The sequence below is a fragment of the Cervus canadensis genome, chromosome 21 (assembly GCF_019320065.1).
Source record: "Cervus canadensis isolate Bull #8, Minnesota chromosome 21, ASM1932006v1, whole genome shotgun sequence".
Lineage (NCBI taxonomy): Eukaryota > Metazoa > Chordata > Mammalia > Artiodactyla > Cervidae > Cervus > Cervus canadensis.
Window position 1 is genome coordinate 3,374,202 of NC_057406.1, and position 22,808 is coordinate 3,397,009.

General features: G+C 53.7%; 2 protein-coding genes across 2 annotated transcripts in view; one reads left to right on the forward strand and one right to left on the reverse strand.

Moving 5' to 3' along the window:
* TTC38 (tetratricopeptide repeat domain 38) overlaps positions 1–11,759 on the reverse strand; it is a 24,736-nt gene extending 12,977 nt beyond the window's left edge. The window contains exons 1-7 of the mRNA XM_043440721.1: positions 11,645–11,759; positions 10,593–10,670; positions 7,709–7,790; positions 6,113–6,284; positions 4,961–5,134; positions 3,432–3,507; positions 124–243 (exon numbers count right to left, since the gene is read on the reverse strand). Of these exons, the coding sequence (XP_043296656.1) occupies positions 124–243; positions 3,432–3,507; positions 4,961–5,134; positions 6,113–6,284; positions 7,709–7,790; positions 10,593–10,670; positions 11,645–11,677 (735 nt within the window). The 5' untranslated portion in view covers positions 11,678–11,759. The remainder of the gene's footprint in view (positions 1–123; positions 244–3,431; positions 3,508–4,960; positions 5,135–6,112; positions 6,285–7,708; positions 7,791–10,592; positions 10,671–11,644) is intronic.
* LOC122423870 (polycystic kidney disease and receptor for egg jelly-related protein-like) lies at positions 11,676–22,687 on the forward strand. Its single transcript, XM_043441317.1, has 4 exons — positions 11,676–11,721; positions 11,836–11,920; positions 14,792–19,622; positions 19,764–22,687. Exons 1-4 carry the CDS (start codon positions 11,676–11,678, stop codon positions 21,933–21,935), a joined length of 7,134 nt encoding a protein of 2,377 aa, XP_043297252.1. The 3' UTR covers positions 21,936–22,687.
* Positions 22,688–22,808: the final 121 nt, after the last annotated feature.

The window sequence follows — 22,808 nt, forward strand, 5'->3', positions numbered from 1 at the left end:
TCCAAGCGGAACATAAGTTTCCCCAGAACTAAGCTGCACCTGGTAACTCTATCTGTTAATCCTCAGCTTAACTTAGGAGGACAGATGGAATTTTCCAGGCGGGTGGATGGACGAGCACCATACCTTCCAGTGGGCTTCCGAGTGCTGCATGAACTCCAGGCCTTCCTGGACCTCCGCTTTCATCTCGTGAATATGCGCAATGGTGTGCACCGACCACGCGTCCGTCGGGTTAATGGATAAAGCCTACGTGGGCGGGGGGCGGGGAGGACAAATCGAGATGATGTGTGAGTCAGTCCGCCTGGTGACAAGGCGTCCCAGCTGCAGGGGCACCAGGGGCCTGGGCTCTGCCTCAAAGTCACGTCCCCAGAGACCCGCCCGTGAATCAGAGACTGGATGCTGCCAACGAGGGTGTCACTGCCCACTTCACGGATGAGGAGACTAAGGCTCACGGAGGCTGGTGACTCGCCCAGAGCCGCGCAGTGGGGCAGCAGTGGGGTCTTCCCAAAGCAGGGGCTTATTCAGCCCCTTCGCCCCCAGCCTCGGGTCCACAGCTGAGTCACGTGCAACATGCCGCCCAGCGTCCCCACCTTCCTCTCGAGGCTGCCGTGGAGGCCAGTGGACAGAGTGTGTATGGACGCTGGGGGCTCTCAGCTGCCCCTCCCGACTAGTACACACACAAGGACCACACGTGTGGCTCTCCAGGCCCGTTCTGATGCTACTGAGAGGAATAACGACAGCCACTCACAGGGCTGGTGGACGTGAGGGTACTGAGCGCCTACTGAGCCCGGCACGGGGCAGTAAGCCGAGCTTCACCGTGACCCTGGGGACCACCCCGGCCCTGCTCCCTCGGCTCCCCCGTGCCTTCACCCCTGCCCCTGGCCCGGCCCCGGCCAGGCGGTCTGCACCGCAGCGGGTGGTGTGCAGCCCCACTGCAAGGCCCGGCCAGCCCGCGTGGGGACAGAGAGGGGGCCCGCCTGCAGGGACACCGGGGGCCTGGGGCGGAGCCCCACAGGACCAGGACGGGGCAGGAGACCCCGGGCGTGCAGCCGAGCAGGCCGGGGCCCCGGGTCCTGTGAACGGGCCCACGAAGGGTGCAGCTCGGGGCCGGGGCTCACGGCAGGGGCTGCTCTCACCCCTGCGGGGATCGTGGCCGCCCTCCCCCGCTGACCTGTTTCCCCCCACAGTTTCCTGGGGCAGAGTCCACCTGGCCAGGGCGACCTGGCCCTGCTGTCCCCAAACTTTGCTCCCAGCACCCGCCCCGCCTGTCTCTGCCCTAAGCCTTGGTCTATCAGCGCTCCATCTATCAGCCAGCCCGGGCCTGCCATTCCCCTTCCTCACAGCCGCCCTTTGCTCTTTCTGCCCTGGGGGTTCAGCCTGCAGATGAGGCCCGGGTGTGACCATCATGAAGCCTCTCCTGATCCCAGAGGAGCCTGTGCGGCTTACTCCCAGTTTCCCAGAAGCCTGGCCTTGCCCAGTAACTGTCTGGAGTGGACTGGTGCTGGGGTCAGAGTGTGGGCGCCAGCAGTAGACCAAGTGTGAAGGGAGAGAAGGGGTCCCCCCACATCACCCTTCCTGCTCCTGGCGGTTGTGACTCTCATCTCAGTCCCCCTCTGACTTCCTGAACCATCCTGCCACCCACAGGTGCCCACACAGATGGCGCCCAGCAGGAGGGCCCAATGCCAAGGTGTCCAGGGGACCTTCCTGCATCTGGCCCCCTGGGTGGTGACGCCTGGTCCCCCAGCACGGAGCCAAGATTACAGAGAAGTCCCCTGTGTCCCCCCTCAAAGCCCTGACTCAGGACTGCATCACAGACCCTGTCACCTCCTGTCAAGTCCCACCTCTACTTCTGTGAACCCAGAGGTCTGCAGAGACCCATGTGCCCTGTGGCCCCAGGAGGGCACCGCTGCCCCCTGGGGAGGACAGGGTGCTGGGAGCCCTCCAGGGCAACGTTCGGGGGACGAGCCCTGCTGGGAGCTGGGGAGCAGGCCTGTCCAGGCAGCATGGACGGTGCTCAGGCAGCCTGGGGGAGCCTGGCGCTGCCTTCTGTGGGCTGGGCGGCCTTGGCCGTGGCCTCCCGGAGCCCGGCAGCTCTCCTCTGAGTGATGAAGGGGCTCAGTGCCTCATGGCATTGCATCCAGCAGATGGACCGGGCACGTCCAAGTGAGGGCCAACCCTGAGCCAGGCCCAGGAGCGGTTGTCACTCCCGGGTACATGGTGGTCCCTCCCTGGGCCTCAGTCTCTGCTCCTGGGAGGGGAGGCGCTGGAGGAGGGGCCTCTGAGTCAGAGAAGCCGAGGCCCTGGAGCCTGCAAGCCAGGGTGTCCAGGGTGCGTCCAGGGTAGCGGCCAGCCAATGTGCCCCAGCACAGAGGGAGGGGCCAGGCCCGTGGGAAGCACTTAGCATCCCACCCGGCTCTGTGCCCTTGGCTGCGGCTGCCTCCGGTGGAGGCGGTACTCAAGAGAAGGCCTGGCCAGCAGGCCCCAATGCCAGGTCAGGGCCCACCGGAAGCGGTCTGATGAGATAAAATTTATATTTTAAGGGAGGACCAGAAAAATGAAGCCTAAGATCCTCTCTGTGCCTGTTCGGGCCTTCTCCCTGGCTCCCCGATGTGCAGCGCACGCCTGCATCACATTAACCAGAGCTCCTCAAAGAAGGGAGTGCCTGCTCCGCCCTGGAGACGGAGTCTTCCCTCTCCTCGGATGCCAGCAGTCTAAGTTCTTCAGAGAACACGGCCCTTCCCAGCCCTGCAGTGGGGCGTGGTGACTTGCTGCTCACTTTGTTCGTGCTTATCCAGAACTGTGTGTCCTTGGTGACCTTCAGGGAAAATATCAGGATGTCTTTTTGATGTTCTGTCCTTTGTCTCACAAAAGTAGGCGACTGTACCTTCAAGTTCTAACAGGCAGAACAGTGCTCAGAACTGTAAGCTTCCCGGTTTACAATCCTCAGTTTGGCTCGAGTAAAATTCCCTTTCTTTCCTTCTTAACTTGATAGCTCAGTGGCGACAGTTTTTGGCGACAAGCCTCACTCAGCACCTAATGGTCCTCTCTTGGAGGCTTGGTGCTGTCGGCGACGCTTAGAAACCTGCGGTTCTAGGTGGGAGAAGCAACGCTGACACCCATTTCCCACCTACACAGTTTGGGTCCAGAACACACACGGTGGGCCCTGGAGACACGGAGCTGGGGGTGCACAGGGCCGTCAGGCCATGTGACCCGGAGGGAGAGGGGTGGACGGAACCTCACGGGCCTTCCCCCACCTGTGCAAGGTAGCTCTGCAGACCCGGGCGGCACAGGTGACCGGAGGGGGCTGCCCTCTCTGTTAACACAAGTCCTCCCAGTAGGAAATGGGGTGCAGAATGGGGGGCCGAGCCTGGCCTGCTCTGCCCCCCCTGACACCGCTCCCCCAGGGGCCCCGCACCTGGGAAGGGCCCACCTACCTCTTTCGCCAGCTTTTCTGCCCTATCATAGAGATTGGTTTCCATTAGTCCGAAAGAATAGATGCCTTTCACGTAGCTGGAAACAGAAACAGAGATGATTATTTTTTTTAAATTGATGGGAACCATTCCACCCGCGACACGGCCGGAGCAGGGTTGTGACCCCCCAGACGGTATGTCTGGACACACACCCTACGTGGAATTCGAATCTTTGCGGCTTATGATCAAGTTAAGATGAGGCCATCCTGGATGAGGGTGGGCCCTAAACCCAACGACTGGTGTCCTTATAAGAGAAAGGAGAGGAAGGCAGAACACACAGGGACATACACACACACAGAGGACAGACAGTCACGTGGAGACGAAGGCAGAGACTGGAACGATTTCAGACTTGCCAGTCCCCACAGTCACTGGAGCCAATTCCGTAAAATAAATGCACCTCCCTCCCTCCTCTGCCCTCTCTCTCTCCCTGTGTGTGTGTGTGTAAATAACATAGATATAGATATACATATCCTGGGTTTCCCTCATGGCTCAGTGGTAAAGAATCTGCCTGCCAATGTAGGAGACTCGGGTTGGATCCCTGGGTCGGGAAGATCTCTTGGAGGAGGAAATGGCCACCCACTCTAGTATTATTTCCTGGAGAATTCCATGGACAGAGGAGCCTGGCGGGCTAAGTCCATGGGGTCGGACACAAAACTTAGTGACCACATAATAAATACACATCCTATTGGTTTCTGTTTTCTGGAGAACCCTGACAACACAGCTCTTCAACCTATTAATCCACTTGCCCTTCACAACAATCCTATGATTAAGATGCAGTGGAGGTGACCCCGGGTGGCGGTCCCTAGGCCTGCTCACAGTTATTCCACGCCTCCCTCTCCTTCCAGCCCATGGTAGTGCTGCGCTTCCTGGCCTCCTGTGGCAGGGGGCGGGGGTGGGGGGGGTGACTGGATCTGGCCAGCGACTCAGAGCACTTCACTCTGAGCACTAATGCCACCGCGAGTCCCCCAGGAGAGCTCTCTTCCCTCTTAGCAGCTGGCGTGTCCAGAAAGTCGTGGCTTCACCAGCTGGGATCCCAGAGGGAGACAATGGCATGGGCCCAGAGCCTCTGCCCGCCTGTGATGGGACACGTATTATGAGGGAGAAGCTCGCCTTTCTTGTAATAAGAAGTGGAGAAAAAGATCTAGAGGATGTTTGTTACTGCAGCAAAACCTACCTTGTGCTGACTGATACATAATAGTATTACTTCATTCCCAGGATGGAGTAAAGATCAAGTGAAGATGTGAAACCTTTTCACTTTTTTTTTTTTCCTGGCCAAGACCTGTGGCTTGCAGAACCTTAGTTCCCCGACCAGGGGTCAAACCCAGGCACAGAGACCTGACCCTGGACCACCAGGGAACTCCCACCTTTTCACTTCGGAGAAATAGGAAAGAGCAACAGCAGCCTCCCGAGTTTCAGGGCAGGGCCTCTGCCATTCCTCAGGGCAGAGGAGAGAGGCTGAGACAGGAATGATGTGACTCCCAGCTGGCACCGACCTGCTCAGGGGGATGTCGGGTGTCCAGAAGGGATAAACTCGAGCCACGGAATCTCGCATTTGCTCCTGGTAGCCCAGGTAAAAGTAGGCATCGTGGGAAAACTTCAGAGCCAACATGTCTGTTGGGTGGTCCCGGAGAATCTGCTCCCATAGCTCACAGGCTTTCGGGAAGTTCCTGGAAGCCAAGAGAGGTGTCTCAGCAACCCCGAGCCCAGTTCACACACAGCGAGTGGAAGGGGCTTCCCTTCCTGCCAGTGTCACGGCTCACACTGAGCTGGTTAAAATACACAGGCACATTTCTGTGTCAGGTTGTGGCTCAGAAAATGCAAAAGCCAGTGGGATGTTTTACTTTCTAACTCAAGCAAAAAAAAAAAAAGAAAACCGTTTCACAAGTTGCCAATTCACCTGAGACCAAACACCAGCTGTGGGAAGTCTGAGAGGTGGAATTCCAGCCCTGCGCTGACATTCACACTGATTCCCCAGGAAGACAGTGAAGGACAGGGAAGCCTGGTGTGCTGCAGTCTGTGGGGTCACGGAGAGTCAGACACAACTTAGCGACTGAACAACAGCAACGACACCAGGGAGACCGGAACGGAGCTCTGTCACGGCTTCAGAACTCGGTCACCCAGGTCTGCGGGCATCTCCCTGCACAAGCAGACACACGGGGTGTCCTGGGGGGCACAGGACACACAGGGGGACAGCGTGGGAACCAGAGGGGCAGGGGGCAATGGGCAGATGCTCACCTGGTGTGTTAGGACCAGGAGTCTAAGGGCAAGGGTCTTCCTCTCTCTTTTATCTATTTATTTACTGTGATCCTATTATTTTTGATGTTGTCATCCAGTCGCTAAGTTGTGTCTGACTCTTTGTGACCCCATGGACTGTGGCAATTATTTTTGTAATGAAAATAATAACCAACTTATTCAATGAAACCAAATAAGCTGCTTTGAATGTCAGACTAGGAATCTGAACCAACCGTGTCCTCAGTCAGCTGAGGATACCGCTGCAGACAAGGTGCGGCTCTCAATCAAACAGGCATGGGAGGCAGGGTGGGCATCACCCCCCAGCCCCCTCTGCACAGTGCTGGGGCAGCCCATGGAACCAGCCAGCGAGCGTGGTCCTGGAGACCAGCCCCTGGCCCAGGGAGGCCCCTCACCCCTTGGCAAAGGTCTCTACTGCAGACACGTGCAGCTGCTCCCGGTGGGTCAGGGGCTGGGTTTTGGAAATCTCCACCATCGTCTTCACGGCCACATCCAGCTCTTTGTCCAGCCTCACGGAGCTTCCGGTGCCAATCAGCACGAGGCCATTAGCGATGGCGTGGCCCATGGCTGGCGAAAAGTGGGAAAAGAGCTGGTGATTCAGACGGTCATGCCCAGCCCAGGCAGGCCCTGCAGGTGAAATAAACACCCCATGTCCTAGGAGGGGCAAGTCAGGAGGCTTTAGGCTGTGTCTCCACCAACAGTGCAGAGCTCGGACCCTCACCATGCACGTGGAGGTGCAGCAATCCTAACACATCCTGCACCCCCCGAGCACTTTTCCAGCTAGGACATTACGGGGAGCACCAGTGTGTGGGGCACCTGTGCCCCCCTCACTGGATGAGCTGGTTAGGGGCTGCCTCAGGACGCTTCGGAAGCCCCCCTGCTTCCTTCATCAGCTGCTATTATCACTGCCACCAGCACAGGGCCTCCCAGGGGCCCCCCAGTAGATGCTGTCGGGGGGGCCGGCCCCCAGAGCACAGAAGCCGTGATCCTGTCTTGGCTGCCTTCCTGCGCTGAAAACTTGGTGGCTGAGAAAGATCGGGGCGGGGGCGGGGGCGCTGCCTTGCGGCCCTTGCAGCAGTCTAGGCCCCCGCGACCCACCTGGGATTGCCAGCCCCCGTCCTGACAGAGGAAGGATGTCCACTGGTGTTTCAAACTCCAGTCCCTAGTCTGGGTCTGGGACCTAGGACCCAACCTCAGTGCTAGGACCACATGTGGCCCCCGCGTGTGACCTGCGGGCCAGGGTCTGCTCAGAGAGCCTGAGCCCATGCCCAGAGGCTAGCTCCCCTGACAGCTTCCTTCATCCCCTGTTCTGTGCCCCTTGCCCTCAGTGGGACCTGGGCATGGCGGGGGGTGGCGGTGGAGGGGGGAGTCCCTGCTGCCCTCCCCTCTCAGCCCTTCCCCCCAGCCCAGAGCCTTACCCAGGCTGGGGCTACCCTGCTGGGGTTCTGGAATGCACTGGCCAGACCCCCATGCCTGCCACGCACATGGCTTGCCTGTGACCACAGCCCCTGTGCCCAGGTCGGTCTCCCCTGCCCCAGCCTCTCTGGGAGGGCCTCACTAGGAGGAGACCTCACTAGTGTTCAGAAAGGCTGCAGTGGCCACTTCTTGTGTTTCCAGGGGGGTCCAGGCTTTGGATTGAGACAGCCGTGTCTGATCCCAGATCCCCAACTACCAGTTGGGTAGCTTTGGGTCTATTTCTTACTCTGTCTGAACCTCAGTTTCCTCATCTGAGAAAAGGGATCAGAGTCTTCCTTGCATAATTGATGTACAATTAAGGAAAATATTTGGAAGATACCTTCTATAGAAACTGGCATCTTTATGGGAGCAGCTGTTATTCCAAGCACAGTGGTGACTGTGATCTTCCCTTCCTCCCAGCCTGGTTACTGCCACAGGCCTGCCCTCTGCAGCCCAGCTGAGGTCTGTACTCAGAGAACCAGTAAGGGGCTGGACTCATGAAACACGGCCCTCAACCCAGGGGAAGCATCACTCACCGAAGGTCGGATCTGCCGCTTTGAGCTTTGACAGGCAGCTCTCAATGCCACCAAGGCCCTGGTCGTTGGTCCATTTTACGTACTGAAATTTAAAAGGGGAAACAAAGCTGTCCCCAGGGAGCTTTTAGTTCATGTAAATGAAGGTGTGTATGTAAACCTTTTTTTTTTTTTTCTCTCTAGAATACTGAGTATTTTCTGGACCTCAGCTCAAAGAAAATACAACTGGGGTGCGTCTCAGATGAAGAGACTTAGTACATATAACTCAAAGCACATTTTCAAGGGCCAGTGAGGCCTCTGTGTCCAAAAAAGATACATCTAAAGGAAAGTCCTTCCTGATAGGCGACCTGCCCATAGTGTCAGCCTCGTCAGCCTCAAGAGGGCACTAGACATTTGGGTACTTCCATTTATTCTTTTAAAAAAAGAACCATAGTAAACATTCATTATAGAAAGTTAGGAAGGGCTTCCCGGGTGGCTCAGGGGTAAAGAATCCTCCTGCCGGTGCAGGGGACACGGGTTCCATCCCTGGTCCACAGTCCACAGACCGTGGAGCAACTAAGCCCCGTGTGCCACGATTATCGAGCCTGTGCTCTACGCTCTAGAGGCCACGCTCTGCAACAAAAGGAGCCACTGCAATGAGAAGCCCCCGCTAGCTGCAACTAGAGAAAAGTCTGAGCAGCAGTGAAGACCCAGTGCAGCCAAAAATAAATTTAAAAATACATTAAAAGAGAAAAGAGGAAGCGGCACACAAGCCGGAAGATCAAACTTGTCCTAATTTCCCTGGTGGCTCAGCTGGTAAAGCGTCCACCTGTGATGCAGGAGATCCTGGTTCGATTCCTGGGTCAGGAAGATCCACTGGAGAAGGGATAGGCTACCCACTCCAGTATTCTTGGGCTTCCCTTGTGTGGCTCAGCTGGTAAAGAATCCGCCTGCAATCTGGGAGACCCGGGCTTGATCCCTGGGTTGGGAAGATCCCCTGGAGAAGGGAAAGGCTACTCACGCCAGTATCTGGCCTGGAGAATTCCATGGACTCATATAGTCCATGGGGTCTCAAAGAGAGTTGGACACGACTGAGCGACTTTCACTTTCACTTTCATCCTAATTTCCTCTCATCATCGCTCTTGACAATTTGTTTCTAGTCTCTCTGTTTTAATGCCTACTTACTGATTTGGCTGCACTGGGTCTTAGCTGTGGCACTCGAGATTCCCGATCTCTTACGGCAGCGGGACCTTTTAGTTGCAGCACTGGAGCTCAGTGGCAGCAGGCAGGATCCTTGACCAGGGATGGAACCCGGCCTAGCACTGGGAGTATGAAGCTGCAGCCACTAGACCACCAGGAAAAATCCCTTAATGCCGAGGGTTTTAAAACTCTGTCGGACATTCCTGGCGGTTCAGGGGTTGAGATTCTGTGAGCTTCCAATGCAGGGGCTGCATTTCCAGTTCCATTCCTGCTGGGGGAGCTAGGATCCCACTTGTCGGGTGGCCCAAAGCCCAAAACATAAAACAGAAACGATACTGTAACAAATTCAATAAAGACTTCAGAAAAGATCCACATCAAAAAAAAATAAATCTTAAAAAAAAATCCTAAAACCATAATAATGCATTAGATTTTAGAATGTGCTGTCAGATATCCAACCTCCATCTATACAGAATTAGCACGTGGCATTTTAACAAGACTTGAGGGAGTGGGCACAGAGACAAGGACTCATGGGAGAGCACACACACTGGCAGGGTTTGGAGCGTGGGGCTGCACTGGGGAATGTTTCCTGTAACAAATCATGCTCTGCAAAAGCCAAAAGGGGAAGGGGACAAACAGGCAAAGAGCTCAGACGCACACGGTGGAGGCCATGTCACTGTTGTCTCTTGGATGGCCCTTGTTTCTAGCAGCTTCCTTGGTCCTTATGCTACATGGATGGAATCAGTAGGTAGCGGCCTTACTGCTCTTGGAAGAGCCCTGCCCTAGTTTTCCATCAAGGTGTGTAGACTCAGGTGCCTCCTGCCCCTCTTAAGTCGCTGCAGGAGTCAGCCCCACGCTCCGGGCCTCAGCTCCCCTACCTGTCAACCAAAGTATTTGGACCTTACCTCTGTGACGCTCCTAGTTCTAAGACTATAAGCTCCTTCACTGCAGTTAGAAATGATTGGTGATACGGTGGAAGGTCTTAGAACAGCCACAGGTGGAGGAGTATCTTCACAGATTAGACCCAGAAGGGGGGGGGGGGGCTCATGTCCTAAATGGAGGAGATCCACACCAAAAACCCCAGCACCCTCACAGACCAACGCCTGCCGCCTGGAGGACCTCCCAGCTATGTCCTGGGGCAGGTGGAACTGTTCCCCCATCCTGAGGATACAGAGGACATGGATTCTATTGCACTGGATTGCTCAAGTTTGCATGCAGCTTAAAAAGCATCCATGGCTTTCTGAGCCACTGACTGTGGGACTTGGGAACAGCCTGAGCCATTGGTCCTGGGCAAGGATGCTTCAAGGCATCATGAAGGTCCCCAGGAAGTCTTTCTACTCTCGAGTTTACCAGGGTACAATAACTCTGGGTACAAGTAGGGTTAACGGGCTACAATGTTTATAAAATCAGGATAAAGTGGGAAAGCTCTGAATGCTTCCAGTGCCATGCCTGTATGCGGTCACCACTGACCAGCTCAACCTGGACAGCACATGGCACTTGGCGGTTTGGCTGTAACCTTCAGCAAGCTATGCGGATGGAAGTTGGCGATCACTGGGCCCGTGTGGAAGCACCATGTCCTCGTGGCGCAAATAAATGCAGCCGTCAGACACACCCAACATTTATCTCATGAACACAAAACCCATTCACCAATTTTAGAAACCTCCTCTTGGATCTTTACAGACGCAACTGCCACTTCCCTCTGCAAACGCACCTGGGTCAGGGTGGCGTCAAACAGCCTGCAGGCCTCATTGCTTGGTGTTGAGAGTGGCAGCCGGGCATCCTTCCATGCCTGCGCACAGCAAGAAGCGGTCTTATTCCTTGTAGCCTTCCCAAGGAGCACGCGCGAGCCTCCACCCCCAAACCTGGAAGAAGCTGATGCCTGTACTCTGCAGGTACGGGGCTGGTGCGGACTCCCAGATTTCATAGATGGTGCAGTTCAAGGAGAGTTGAATCCTGGGTGGGGCTATCCCTAAGTAAACACCAGGGACTTGAAAGCAGCCAACTGCCCTCAGGCAAGCTCCTCCCTCCCTCTGACCTTTGTCTGGCCTCTCTGTGAAATGGGGCTCTAGAGGATACCTGGGTGACTGGGACGTGTCCCCCAGGGATCCCACGCTCAGCAAGGGTGAGGCACTCATCAGGCTGCAGCAGGGTATGCCAGGGCAAAGGAGGGGCTAGAGTTGGAGTCCAAAACCAGGTAGGTGGTCCTTCTCCCTGGCCGGCAGGGTGCCAACCACCAAAGGGATTCCTCTCATCCCAGTTTTCAGTCACACGATTCAGACATTAGGGAACACCTCCAGCTCTCAGAATTCTGCACTGTAGTGACGGCCCAGGCATCCTGCCGGGGGCACAGGCCGCACGGGCCACTCGTCTTACTCCCGGAGCGCAGTCGACCGCCCCTCCAAGTAACAGTGGGGGCAGGTCCCCTCACTCCTCCTCCTCGGGTCCCAGCGAGACCCAGACGACACCCTCCAATGCCCGGCCTCCTCTCCGTGCGACTACGGGGTTGCTGGGCTACGCAACCCCGAGGATTAAGAGGCTCTGGGCTCTCCGAGGGGCCGGGCCTCCTGCCACAGATCTCTCGGTGGTGGGGCGCACCGGAGTATCCTCTGGTGCCTTCCGTGCGCCCGGGACGCCCGCGGGGCTGTCGGGGGAACCTGTCACCACTGCACCCCGGGAAGCTCTAGTCCTACCAGCCCACATGTCGCCGGGCCACCCCGGGGATGCGGGGCCGCGGGCGCTCGGCCGAGGGCGGCCTCCGGGTACCTGACAGTCGCGAAGCGGCGTGGTGGCGGCCATGGTGCGGGTTCCGCGGCCGCCGTGCTGCCTCTGCGACCTTCCGCGTAGGGGCGGGGTGTCGAGCCTCAGGGGCGCGGCTGGGGGCGGGACGGGGAGGACCCCGCCCACTACTTGCTTTCGACACCTCCGGGTAACCCCCGGAGGGTTACCCTCCCCAGGCTGGCAGCTTCGGTGTGAGCCCCACCTACCCGATCAGAGCCAGGGGCGGCAGGGGCGGCAGGGGCGGAGGGCGGGCGTGGGAGAGTGGGTGGGATGAGGGAGTCCCTTTCCATGGGGACCCCCCTGAGAGGTAGAGGAGCCCTGGGGCAGCGGTCCCTTTGAACAACAAGTGGGACCAGGGGCCGTGCTGTGTAAGGGCCACGACCCCGGATGCCTCTGTCCTGGGTGTGGCCCGGACAGTTGCACAGGGCCTCACACTTAGAAGGACCCCATGCTCGCTTTAAACCTCTGCTGTGGTCATCTTGAAATTCTTGACCATCTTTGAACAAGGTTCCTACATTTTGATTTTGCACAGGGCCCTGAAAATCATGTAGTCGGGCCTCTGACAGCCAATGCATTAGCACGTGCATCTTTTCTGAATTCCCCACAGCTCACCACCTCCATGGCCACTAACCCCAAACTGAGTCAGGACCAGCTCACTCACATACCGAGCGTTCTTGCAGCAGGCAGGCCTGTGCCTTTGGTTTCCCTTGACCCCGCCTAAGAGGCCCCTGCTCTTTCAACCCTGTCCACCTACAGTCTATCTCCCTCACCGCAGGAGGATGCTTCCAACCTGGAAATCAGATCAGGCCCTTCCCCGCTCAAAACCCTCAAACACTTCCCAAGCCACTTGAGATAAAATTCAAACACACGACCATGGTCTCTGAGGCCCAGCTTGCCCTGGTCACTGGCCGTCTCTCCAATGACATCGTCTACCACTTCCTCTCCTCTCTGCTTACTCAAGCCCCACTACTAACCTTCTCTCTCTTTCCTGCCTCCCTGCATTTGTACTTACAGGTCCCTGTCCTAGTTATGCCCTTCCCTAGCTCTTTGTGAGGCATGCGCCCTCATTTCATGGTGATCTGTGGGCTCAGAGGGCACCTCCTTGAAGAGGCCTTCCTTGATTCCCCATCTCACTGTCATTCATATCTCTACCTGCCTTATCTGTCTTCATATCACATCTCACAGTTATACTCAAAATCCCTCACGCTTAGGTTAGTTTTGATTGTCGCTCAACCTGTTACGGGAAGCACACTGATTGAAACCGCCCACCCTGGCCAGGCACCATAGTAACCATTTGAATGAGTTGTTTTATGACAGGAGGTCCTGGTAAGGAACAGGGAACTAATAAGCCTCCAGCAACCAGAGAGTTCAGGAAAGGTAAAAAGGAGACACCACCTGTCCAACCACTTCCCAGAATCCTTCTCTCTGGCATCCATCTTGGCTGAACAAAGCGTGCACCACCAGGAAGGACTCTTGACTCAGAATGATTGGCTAAGGACAACCCAGAAACTAATCCCATCACCATAAAACCCGAGACTGTGAGCCATGTGACAGAGCCGTTCTCCTGGGTTCCCTTACCCTCCTGATCTCCACCCAGGTGCCCTTTCCCAATAAAATCTCTTGCTTTGTCAGCACATGTGTCTCCTCGGGGCAATTCATTTCTGAGTGTTAGACAAGAGCCCAGTTTCGGGCCCTGGAAGGGGTCCCCCTTCCTGCAACAAACCCCTTTATAATGGAAGCTCCATGGGAACTAGGCCTAGGGCTAATGCCTAGAAAAATGCCTGGTGTATAGTAGGTGCTTGAAAGCTGTCTAAAATGACCAATGTTAAATGAATTAATGGGGAACAAAAAGGAAAACAATCAGACATAACAATGGATAATCGGAGAAAGTAAGAAAACAAATAATTGAAGTGACAGATCTAATCCAAACATATCAATAATCACATGAGATGCTGAGCATACTTACATTAAATGCTGATGGCCATTTCTTGTTGTTCAGTCACTAAGTCCTGTCTGATTCTTTGCCAGCCTATAGACTGAACCTCGCGAGGTTTCTCTGTCATTCACTGTCTCTCAGAGCTTGCTTAAACTCCCATCCATTGAGTCGGTGATACTATCTAACATCTCATCCTCTGCCCTCCCTTTTCCATTTGTTTCAATCTTTCCCAGCATCCGGGTCTTTACCAAGGAGCTGGCTCTTTCCATCAGGTGACCAAATATTGGAGCTTCAGCATTAGTCCTTCCAATGAATATTAATGGTTGACGGTCTAGATAACTCAATTAAAAGGAACAGATTGAATGAGTGGATAAAACTGTAAAACTCTATTAAATGTTGCTTGTAAAAGAACACTATAAAATAAAGTCATAAATAATTTGAAAGCAAATAAATGAAAAAAATACATGCCACCTAGAAAATAAGCATGAGAAGGCAAGTGTGGTCATCTTATTGGACTTCATCCCCACCACCACCACGCACCGCCCTGTTTTATTGATATATAATTGATGACTAATGTGGTTATTTTCATATCAGGTAAAGGAGATTGTAAAACAAGGATTCTGACCAGAGATAAAGACATTTCATAATGATAATAGGGACAGTTCAGCAGGAAGACATAATGACAATTGTGTATCTACCTAATAAATAGAGCTCCAAAATATAGGAAATGCAAGTTAACAGAATTAAAGTATGAAATACACAATATCACAGTTGCAGTAGGATATTATCATCTTCACTCAGCAATTGCTAGAACTAGAAAACACTGCAGACAATACATAGATCTAAGGAACAGCACCACCCTTCTTGACTTGACTCCCAAACAGAGGACAGTACACCCAACAACAGTGGAAGACACATTCTATTCAGGTGACATGGGACACACAGATGGACCTAAGACAGACCACACGGTGGACTCACACGAGTCTCAACTCGTTCGAAACGGTAAAGGATCGCACAGAATATTCTGTGACCACAACAAAACTGAATTACAAATCAATAACTGTGGGGATTTTTACAGAAACTCTAAGTATCTGTAAGTGAAAGTGTAAGCTGAATTCACAGGGCAAACCCAAGGAGAGGAAATTAAACGACTGATTTCCAGGGCGGCAGGAACCCCACTGACCACGCTGACTCAGGCCACCGTGGCCCCCGAACCCCACGCCCGCCAGTGACCCCGGCCCGCGCCCCGGCCGCCCCGCGCCGCACACGCCTTGTCCGTTGGCCCTCCGCCCTGCGCCGCCGACGCAGCTCGCACCGGGCGCTGCCATGGGGCCCGGGCCGGCTCTCCTGCTCCTGGGCCTGGGCCTGGGCCTGGGCTGTGGGCCTGGCCGCCAGCCTCCGCCCCCGGCTCCCCCGCAGGCGCCCGGCTCGCCGTCCCGAGACCTCCCCGTCCCGACGCCCGCCTCGGCCCGGCGTTCCCCTTCCGAGACCCAGGCCCTCGTCCAGGCGCGGGGCCCGGAGGCCGCGCTCCGCTCGGTGAGGGCCTCCCGGGACCCTGGGGAGCGGGGCGCAGGCTTTGGCGGCCTTGGAGCCGGCCGCGCCCGCGTCAGCCTCCGGGCCCGCGCGGCCCCGGGTGGCGGCATCTTCCTGAGCGGCCGCCGCGGCCTCTGCCTGCCGGCCGGGCGTCCCACGGGCCTCGCGCCGCGCTGCCTCCGCGCGCACGTCCAGCTGCGCGCCCGCCGCGCCGCCGCCACCGCGCCCGCGCCCGCGCCGGTGGACCTGCAGCTGTCCGCGCCCGGCGGCCGGCTCTCCCTGCGCTGGCTGTCCCACCTGCCGCGCTCGCTCGGGCCTCTGGAGTGGACCTTCCGCCTCGGGCTGCTCGGGCCTGCGGCCGCCGAGCACCACGCGTTGCCCCGTCGGGCTCTGCACCGCGCCCGGCGCTCCTACCCGGGATTCGTGGCCCGAACCGAGTGTCCCACGGACGGACCCACGCCGGTCGTCTTAGAAGCTGTCAGCCTGAACAGATCGGAACCCGCTGAGTCCTCGGTGTCCTGTCAGGTAACCCGACCGTCGCTCTGTAAATTGGACCCTGTGCGGATAAATAGGAACAACGATAAACCGGTCCGACTGACCAGGGACATGGGAGACACCTTCAATGCAACAGTCATCCTCTTCTGTCCAACCCAAGAGTACTATCTGCGGATGTGGTATATCTATCCCGTGCCCTATGTAGGAGCCGTGCCCGACTGGAGTAAACCTCTGAAAAACCCACCGGTCAAGTTAGCTGGATTTTCAACAGTGTTGACTCTACCCCCATATTCTTTACCTTGGGGGGTGTATTTGTTTAATTTCACGGTGGTTGTCAGAACGCGGAATCCCCAGGTTCCAGGGCAGAATGACTCAGATAGCATCTATGTCGTCATTTATAGACGTCCCCTGAATGCTGTTATTTCAGGGCCTTCCAACATCACAATTAATTTCACAGATGGGGTGACTCTCAATGGAAATATGTCTTCTGATCCAGAGGAAACAGACCCTCTAGAGAAAGAGAGACTTAAGTTTCTCTGGTACTGTACCACAGACTCAAGAAACTATGATGGAAAAAAAATAACAGTGATAAGCAAGGAAGTTTGTCTCCCGGAGCAGGTTGATCTCAAGTGGACATTGGCCTCTGGTCCTATTCTCACACTTTCTCCAGGAACACTTCAAGGTGGCCGTGTATATTTTTTCAGACTGGTGATCCAGAAGACCGGCAGGTCAGCATTTGCTGATGCAACACTGCACGTGCTTCAAGGAGCCCCGGTAGCAAGCATCTCATGTATTGAAAACTGTGACCAGGTTTTGGTTTTATCAGAGAGATTCTCATTGTCTCTGGATTGCACAGGTTGTACGGCAGGCCGAGATGTCTATTGGTGGTCCATTCTGACGTCGTCAGGTCAGGAGGTGCCTTTTGACTGGACGGGGCAAACGTCAACAGGACGGAATGGTGCCTACGTGTCTATAAAGCCTTTTGCTTTCTGGAATTTCAGGGAAGATAAGTTTTGGATTTCTCTAAATGCAGCAACTTGGAGTGGAGTCACCTTGGCCTTAAGGTATCCTTTCGTTATTCGCCATGTGCCAGTAACCACAGACTGCAAAATTGTTCCAGAGAAAGGAATTTCCTTCATTACAAAGTTTGTTGTCATTTGTACTTGTTTCAAGGATAAGAACATTGTTCCTACATATAAAATAATAGTTCCTGATGTACATGGTTTTGGTGAAATCAGTTCTGTGAAAGAGAATAACTTTGGATCCATCCTATATTTGGGGAAGAATTGCACATCACCCCCTTCCTTTCTCCCTGTTGGTGTGTTGGACAGTCATTATGCCTTGAAAATAATAGCTCAGGCATATAATACCTCTCTGGGAGCTTTTTCTCAGGTTAACTTTTACGCCACTGTGGAGCCTCCCACTGATGTAAAGTCATCACTGACTGTGCTGGAGGAGTTATCCAACTTCACCATGGGACCAAATTCCTCCCTGTCTACTTTGCTTCAACAGCAGGATTTTCTAAATGCAAGTTATTTAATATATGTAATAGCATCTGTCTTGAATAGCATGCAAACCGACTTAAGTCTGCAAGCTGACAAAATTAAACTGCGAGAACACCTTTTCAATCAGACACTCATTCTTCCTATAAACACTTTGGTGAATATTAGCCAGGTGGTCATGGCTGTTACTAAATTAACAGAGAAAACCTCTGAGATCAATGCATTCTCTCAGAAACTGGCCACGGTGAGGACTTGGCAAGCAAGCCAAGCCCTCCAAGATAGTCATCAGAGAGATAAGAGCATTTCTTCTGAGCAAATAGAAAGTGTGTGCACTGGAATATTAATAACCTTGTCTAATATCCTGAAACTGCTGGTTCATTATGAAGTCTTCGAAGAGCCTTTCCACGTGGTTGAATCTCTAGCAGACACGGTATTGGCTGTGAAAGTGCCAGAGAACGAGACCACTGCCTTGAGGACCTCCAACTTTAGAATGTATGTCAAGAAAACAGAAAAGTGGAATGTTACCAAGTTCTTCAGCACCCAGAAGCACTGTCAGAATTGCTTTTATCCCACCCTAAACGTGAACAGCATTCCTAGTCTGCCTGCCAACGCTCCGATTTCCACGATGTTTTGTGAATTTGTGGATGACCCTTTTCCTTGGCTAAATTATGGGGAAAACAGTTTGACCCAGGTGGTTGGATTCCGAATGACAGGAGTCGAGGCCACGGGTGACGGGATTGAGATCCCACCTGATGCAGTGGAAGTGTATCTCATCAGGAAAAACCTGAGCTTTGGAACTTTTAATCTCACGGTGGGACCCAGCTCAGAGCCTTATGCAGTGGATGAATCATTGAGAAAGACGACAGGGGCGTTTAGCTTTGTTGTGGACTGTACAGCAGGGAGGGACGTGTTGATCCACATCATGGCAGAAGTGTCCGTGTTGTTCACGGTGTCTGTGTACGCGGGCCGTGCGATCACACCCAACTCTTTGATGACCAGCTACCTGGTGCCCCATGAAATCCCTCCAATTGCCAACGAGAGTGACCTGTTTGACCCGGAGTGTCCGGTGAAGGAGGCCCGAGTGCTCTGTCTCCCCGCGGCCCTGCTGCAGGTCATAGCTCAGCGAACCGCTTCCTCCGAGTGCACCGTCGGTGTGCTTCTACAGGCACCTCGCTTTGTCCTAAAGCCCAATAACAAGTTGGTGAGAATTTCTGTTTTCAGCAGTGAATGCTTGGACATGTTTGGGATCCAGAGCGATTGGAGAGAAGATACCTGCATTGTTGGAGAGAGGACCACTTGGCAAAGAGTGCACTGTGTCTGCAAGAACCTGCGGCGGGCCAAGCGGCAGCTGGATATAATCGAACAGGCCAACCTTCACCTGCGCACCCACTATTTGACGGCCAAGGTGATCGTGGTCCCTAACCCTGTGGATTTACAAGTGGAGGCAGTCAAGAACATCACCCAAAACCCTGTGACCCTCTTCACTGTACTTCTCATTTTGCTGTTATACTTGGTCCTTGCCTTCTGGGCCTTGCACAGAGATGAAACGGACCAGTATCTTAGGAACCATGTGATAGTTCTGCTTGATAATGATCCTTATGATAATGTGTGTTACCTAGTCACTGTTTTTACAGGAAGCCGTTGTGGTTCTGGGACCAGGGCCAATGTCTTTATCCAACTGCATGGAACCAAAGGTAGCAGTGATGTGCACTGTTTAAGCCACCCACAATTTACAACTCTCTACCGAGGAAGCATCTGCACTTTCCTCCTAGCGACGACAAAGGACTTGGGGGACATCCATTCCCTCCGTGTGTGGCACAACAATGAGGGCAGGTCTCCTGAATGGTATTTAAGTAGAATCAAAGTGGAGAATCTGTTCAGCAGACACATCTGGCTCTTCATGTGCCGAGAATGGCTTTCTATTGACACCTCTCTGGATCGAACCTTTCACGTAACCCCCCCAGATAAGCCTCTGGAGAAAATGGACTTTTTCCTCATCGATTTTAGTTACAAGCTGGGGAGAAGCCACTTGTGGTTCTCTGTTTTTTCTGGTGTCATTTCTGCACCGTTCAATAGGCTCCAGAGGCTGTCCTGTTGCTTAGCCATGTTGTTGTCCACACTTCTGTGTAATATCATGTTCTTTAGTCTAGGCAAGGAGATCGAAGCAGAGCCACAGGAGCAGAGGTACATCAGGTCGATGGTGATCGGATTGGAAAGTGCCTGTATTACCCTCCCTGTGCAACTAGTGATCACATCTTTGTTCATCTATTCCCAGAGGAGACCTCAGGTGACTCTAGGTGAGGTCACTCCTCAGATACATCCTTTGAAACCAGCAGCAAGCGAGCACTGGGAAGAACGACTGGGAAACTGGCATGCCTATGAAATTGACAAGGCAAGTTCCCAGGAGCCTGTGTCTAAGAGACATCGTGCGAAACCCAAGGCTTCTGTCAAGGTCACCTCTAACAGACAGCCCCTGGTCAAACAAGCAGAAAGCAAGGTCTCTCCCATCAAAAGCAAGGTCTCCAGAAGCCAAAGCAAGGTCTCCAGAAGCCAAAGCAAGATCTCCAGAGTCCAAAGCAAGGTCGCCAGAACCCAAAGCAAGGTCACTCAAGCACAAAGCAGGTTCTCCCACATCCAGGGAAGAAATATAAATACCAATGACCCAAATATTGAAGACAAAACAAATGTTTCTGATGAGGAGCAGACTCCCCAGCCAGGTTCGACAACCCTTAAAGAGAAGCCCAGAATGGTCCTGCCACATTGGTGTGTTTGTGTTGCCTGGTTCTTGGTGTTTCTTACCTGTGGCATATCCTCCTTCTTCATTATATTTTATGGACTGACTTATGGCCTCGAAAAGTCAACAGCATGGGTGTTTGCATCGATTTGTGCATTCACTCAGTCAGTCTTTCTAGTGCAACCATCTAAAATCATATTCCTGTCAGCCTACAGAACACGGAAAGCCAAGTACTGTAAAAACATTTCGTGGATCGGCAACAGCCGCTTCGCTGAGATCAAGCTGCACAACATCCAGAAGGGCCCAGAAGAAATGGACAGACGCCACCGGTACCTCATGGAGCTCCGAAACTCAAGAATGTACCAGCCTCTCACCCAAGATGAAATCACGATATTCAAAAGAAAGAAGAGGATCAAAAGAAGAGCTTTCCTGTTCCTGAGTTATATCCTCACCCACTTCATCTTTCTGGCTCTCTTGCTGAGCCTAGTCACAATCCTACACCCCACTGACAGCTTTTACTACAATCAGTTTATTCGTGACCAGTTCTCTGTGGATCTGGCAGGCGTGACCAGGCTGGAAGACATCTATCAGTGGCTGAATGGGGTGCTGTTGCCTCTGCTCCACAATGACCCAAATCCCACGTTTCTGCCTGACAGCTCCTCTAAAATCCTTGGCCTGCCGCTGATGAGGCAGGTGAGGGCGCAACCTGGAGAGATAACGTGTCTGCCGGCCAAGAAATTTGTGGAGGGCAGCCTCAAAGGAGAGATTCGCTGTCACCCCGAATATGGGATGGACCCAGAAGACACAAAAAACTACTCTGGGTCATGGAATAAAGTTAGCAAGCGGGACACTGACAAGATGACCAAAGGGTTTACTTATAAGCCTCCAGAGAAGAGATGGGCGTACACTTCCCATGGGCTGCTGCACACCTATGGCTCAGGAGGGTACGCCTTCTACTTTTTTCCGGCAGAGCAGCAGTTTAATTCCACACTGAGGCTCAGCGAACTCCAGAAAAGCCACTGGCTGGATGAGAAGACCTGGTCTGTGATTGTGGAACTGACCACCTTCAATCCAGACATCAGTCTCCTCTGTAGCATCTCGGTCATCTTCGAGGTCTCTCAGTTAGGTGTTGTGAACACTAGCCTGAATGCTCACTCCTTCTCGCTCACTCATTTCAGCAGAAAATACTCAGCTGACTCAGCAGAAAACTACTTGTACTTGGCCATCTTCATTTTCTTCCTTGCCTACACTTTTGACGAGGTTTACGTAATCACACAAGAAAGGACTGCCTACGTGCAAAGTGTATATAATTTGCTCAACTTTGCTCTAAAATGCATCTTTACCTTGTGGATCGTGCTCTTTTTCAGGAAGCACTTCTTGGCCATTGGTGTAGTTCGGGCTTACCGGTCAAATCCCGAGGATTTCATTCCCTTTCATGCAGTGGCTCAAGTGGATCACACCATGAAGATGATTTTGGGTTTCCTGGTATTTCTGACGATCCTGAAGACGCTCCGGTATTCCAGGGTGTTTTATGATGTGCGTCTGGCTCAGAGGGCCATCCAGATTGCCCTTCCTGGCATCTGCCACATGGCATTGGTGGTATCCGTGTATTTCTTTGTCTTCATGGCATTTGGCTACTTGGTGTTCGGGCAACACGAGTGGAACTACAGTGACATGATCCACGCCACACAGACAATATTTTCCTACTGTGTCTCAGCTTTTCAGAACACTGAATTTTTCAATAACCGGGTTCTTGGTGTCCTCTTCCTCTCATCTTTCATGCTGGTGATGATCTGCATATTGATCAACTTATTTCAGGCAGTGATTTTGTCTGCCTACGAGGAAATGAAGCAACCTGTGTATGAGGAGCCCTCAGAAGAGGCGGAAGCCATGACTTACCTGTGTCGCCGGCTACGATCTGCTTTTTGCTGCCTGTGCTTCAAACCCAGGGCAGAAGACGAACCCAAGTTCTTCATCAACATGGTGTACGGGCATCCAGAGAAGAACAGCCGCCACTACCTGGGGCTGAAGACCAGGAACATTAACGGGAAGAAAATGGTTTACCTCGTCGTGTGATCCAGGACAGTGTCAAGACCCACAGGCAGGTTTCTCCCCAAGGCTCAGTTTCTGGGATCAAGGAATGTTTAGTGGCTCAGTTGTGTTTTCTCTCCACATCCTTCACAGTGCACACCCCCACGTCTGGACACATCTGCCGTGGTGGCCTCCACTCTTGGGACTTGAAAGGAGGGTCAAGGGCAGTGTGGCCTCTGCGGAGAGAGGAGGGCGACCATCTGTGAGTCCTGGGTTCATCTCCCTTTTTCTTAGAAGTTGCTGTCTTTGGCACCGACTGCAGTTTAGAGGGTTAGAGACCTAGATTTGGGGGAGGAAGCTTTAAGGGCCCCCAGCCTCATCTCAGCTTGTCAGAAGCAGCAGGTGAATGCTCCTGCTATTGTGGTCCCCCTCTCCCCGAGGCTGGGCTGCCAGGGCTCGTGGTTCCGGGCGGAGCCCAGGCCCCTCAGTCCTGCTGGCCCTTCCCTTTGCTGACGGGGCTGCAGCGCCTCCCCGCCCCTTACTCCCCTCTCCACACTCCAGCTGGGCAGGGCTGGAGGGGCCTCATGAGGGGTCCCATGAGTGGCCCTTTTGCCTGGAAATGGAGGGATGTGGACCAGGGCGCAGCAATCTGAAGCTTCCCATCTGCTGCTTAAGGCCAATGCAAGTTATGGATGTAACATGTTTCTGGCCACAAGACATGACTTTTGTTAAACAAGAAGGTGTATATGTGTGTGTGCGTGCTGTAGGGTTCACACTGAAAGGTAGTAAATGTTCTATGTAATGAGTGTAGCCATACATATATATCTCTCTCCAGGATTTGGGCTTTTGGTTATTGATGGCCTGGTGGGTTGTTTAGAACACATTGTATAAGAAAATTTGTTAACAGCTCCTGTATTT

Bases quoted from the DNA above. Each gene is read 5' to 3' on its own strand.
- LOC122423870 (XM_043441317.1), top strand. From the start codon at position 11,676: ATGGTGCGGGTTCCGCGGCCGCCGTGCTGCCTCTGCGACCTTCCGC. The intron at 11,722-11,835 runs GTAGGGGCGGGG...TACCCTCCCCAG, and splicing joins CTGCCTCTGCGACCTTCCGC to GCTGGCAGCTTCGGTGTGAG. The intron at 19,623-19,763 runs GTCTCTCCCATC...TCCCACATCCAG, and splicing joins TCAAACAAGCAGAAAGCAAG to GGAAGAAATATAAATACCAA.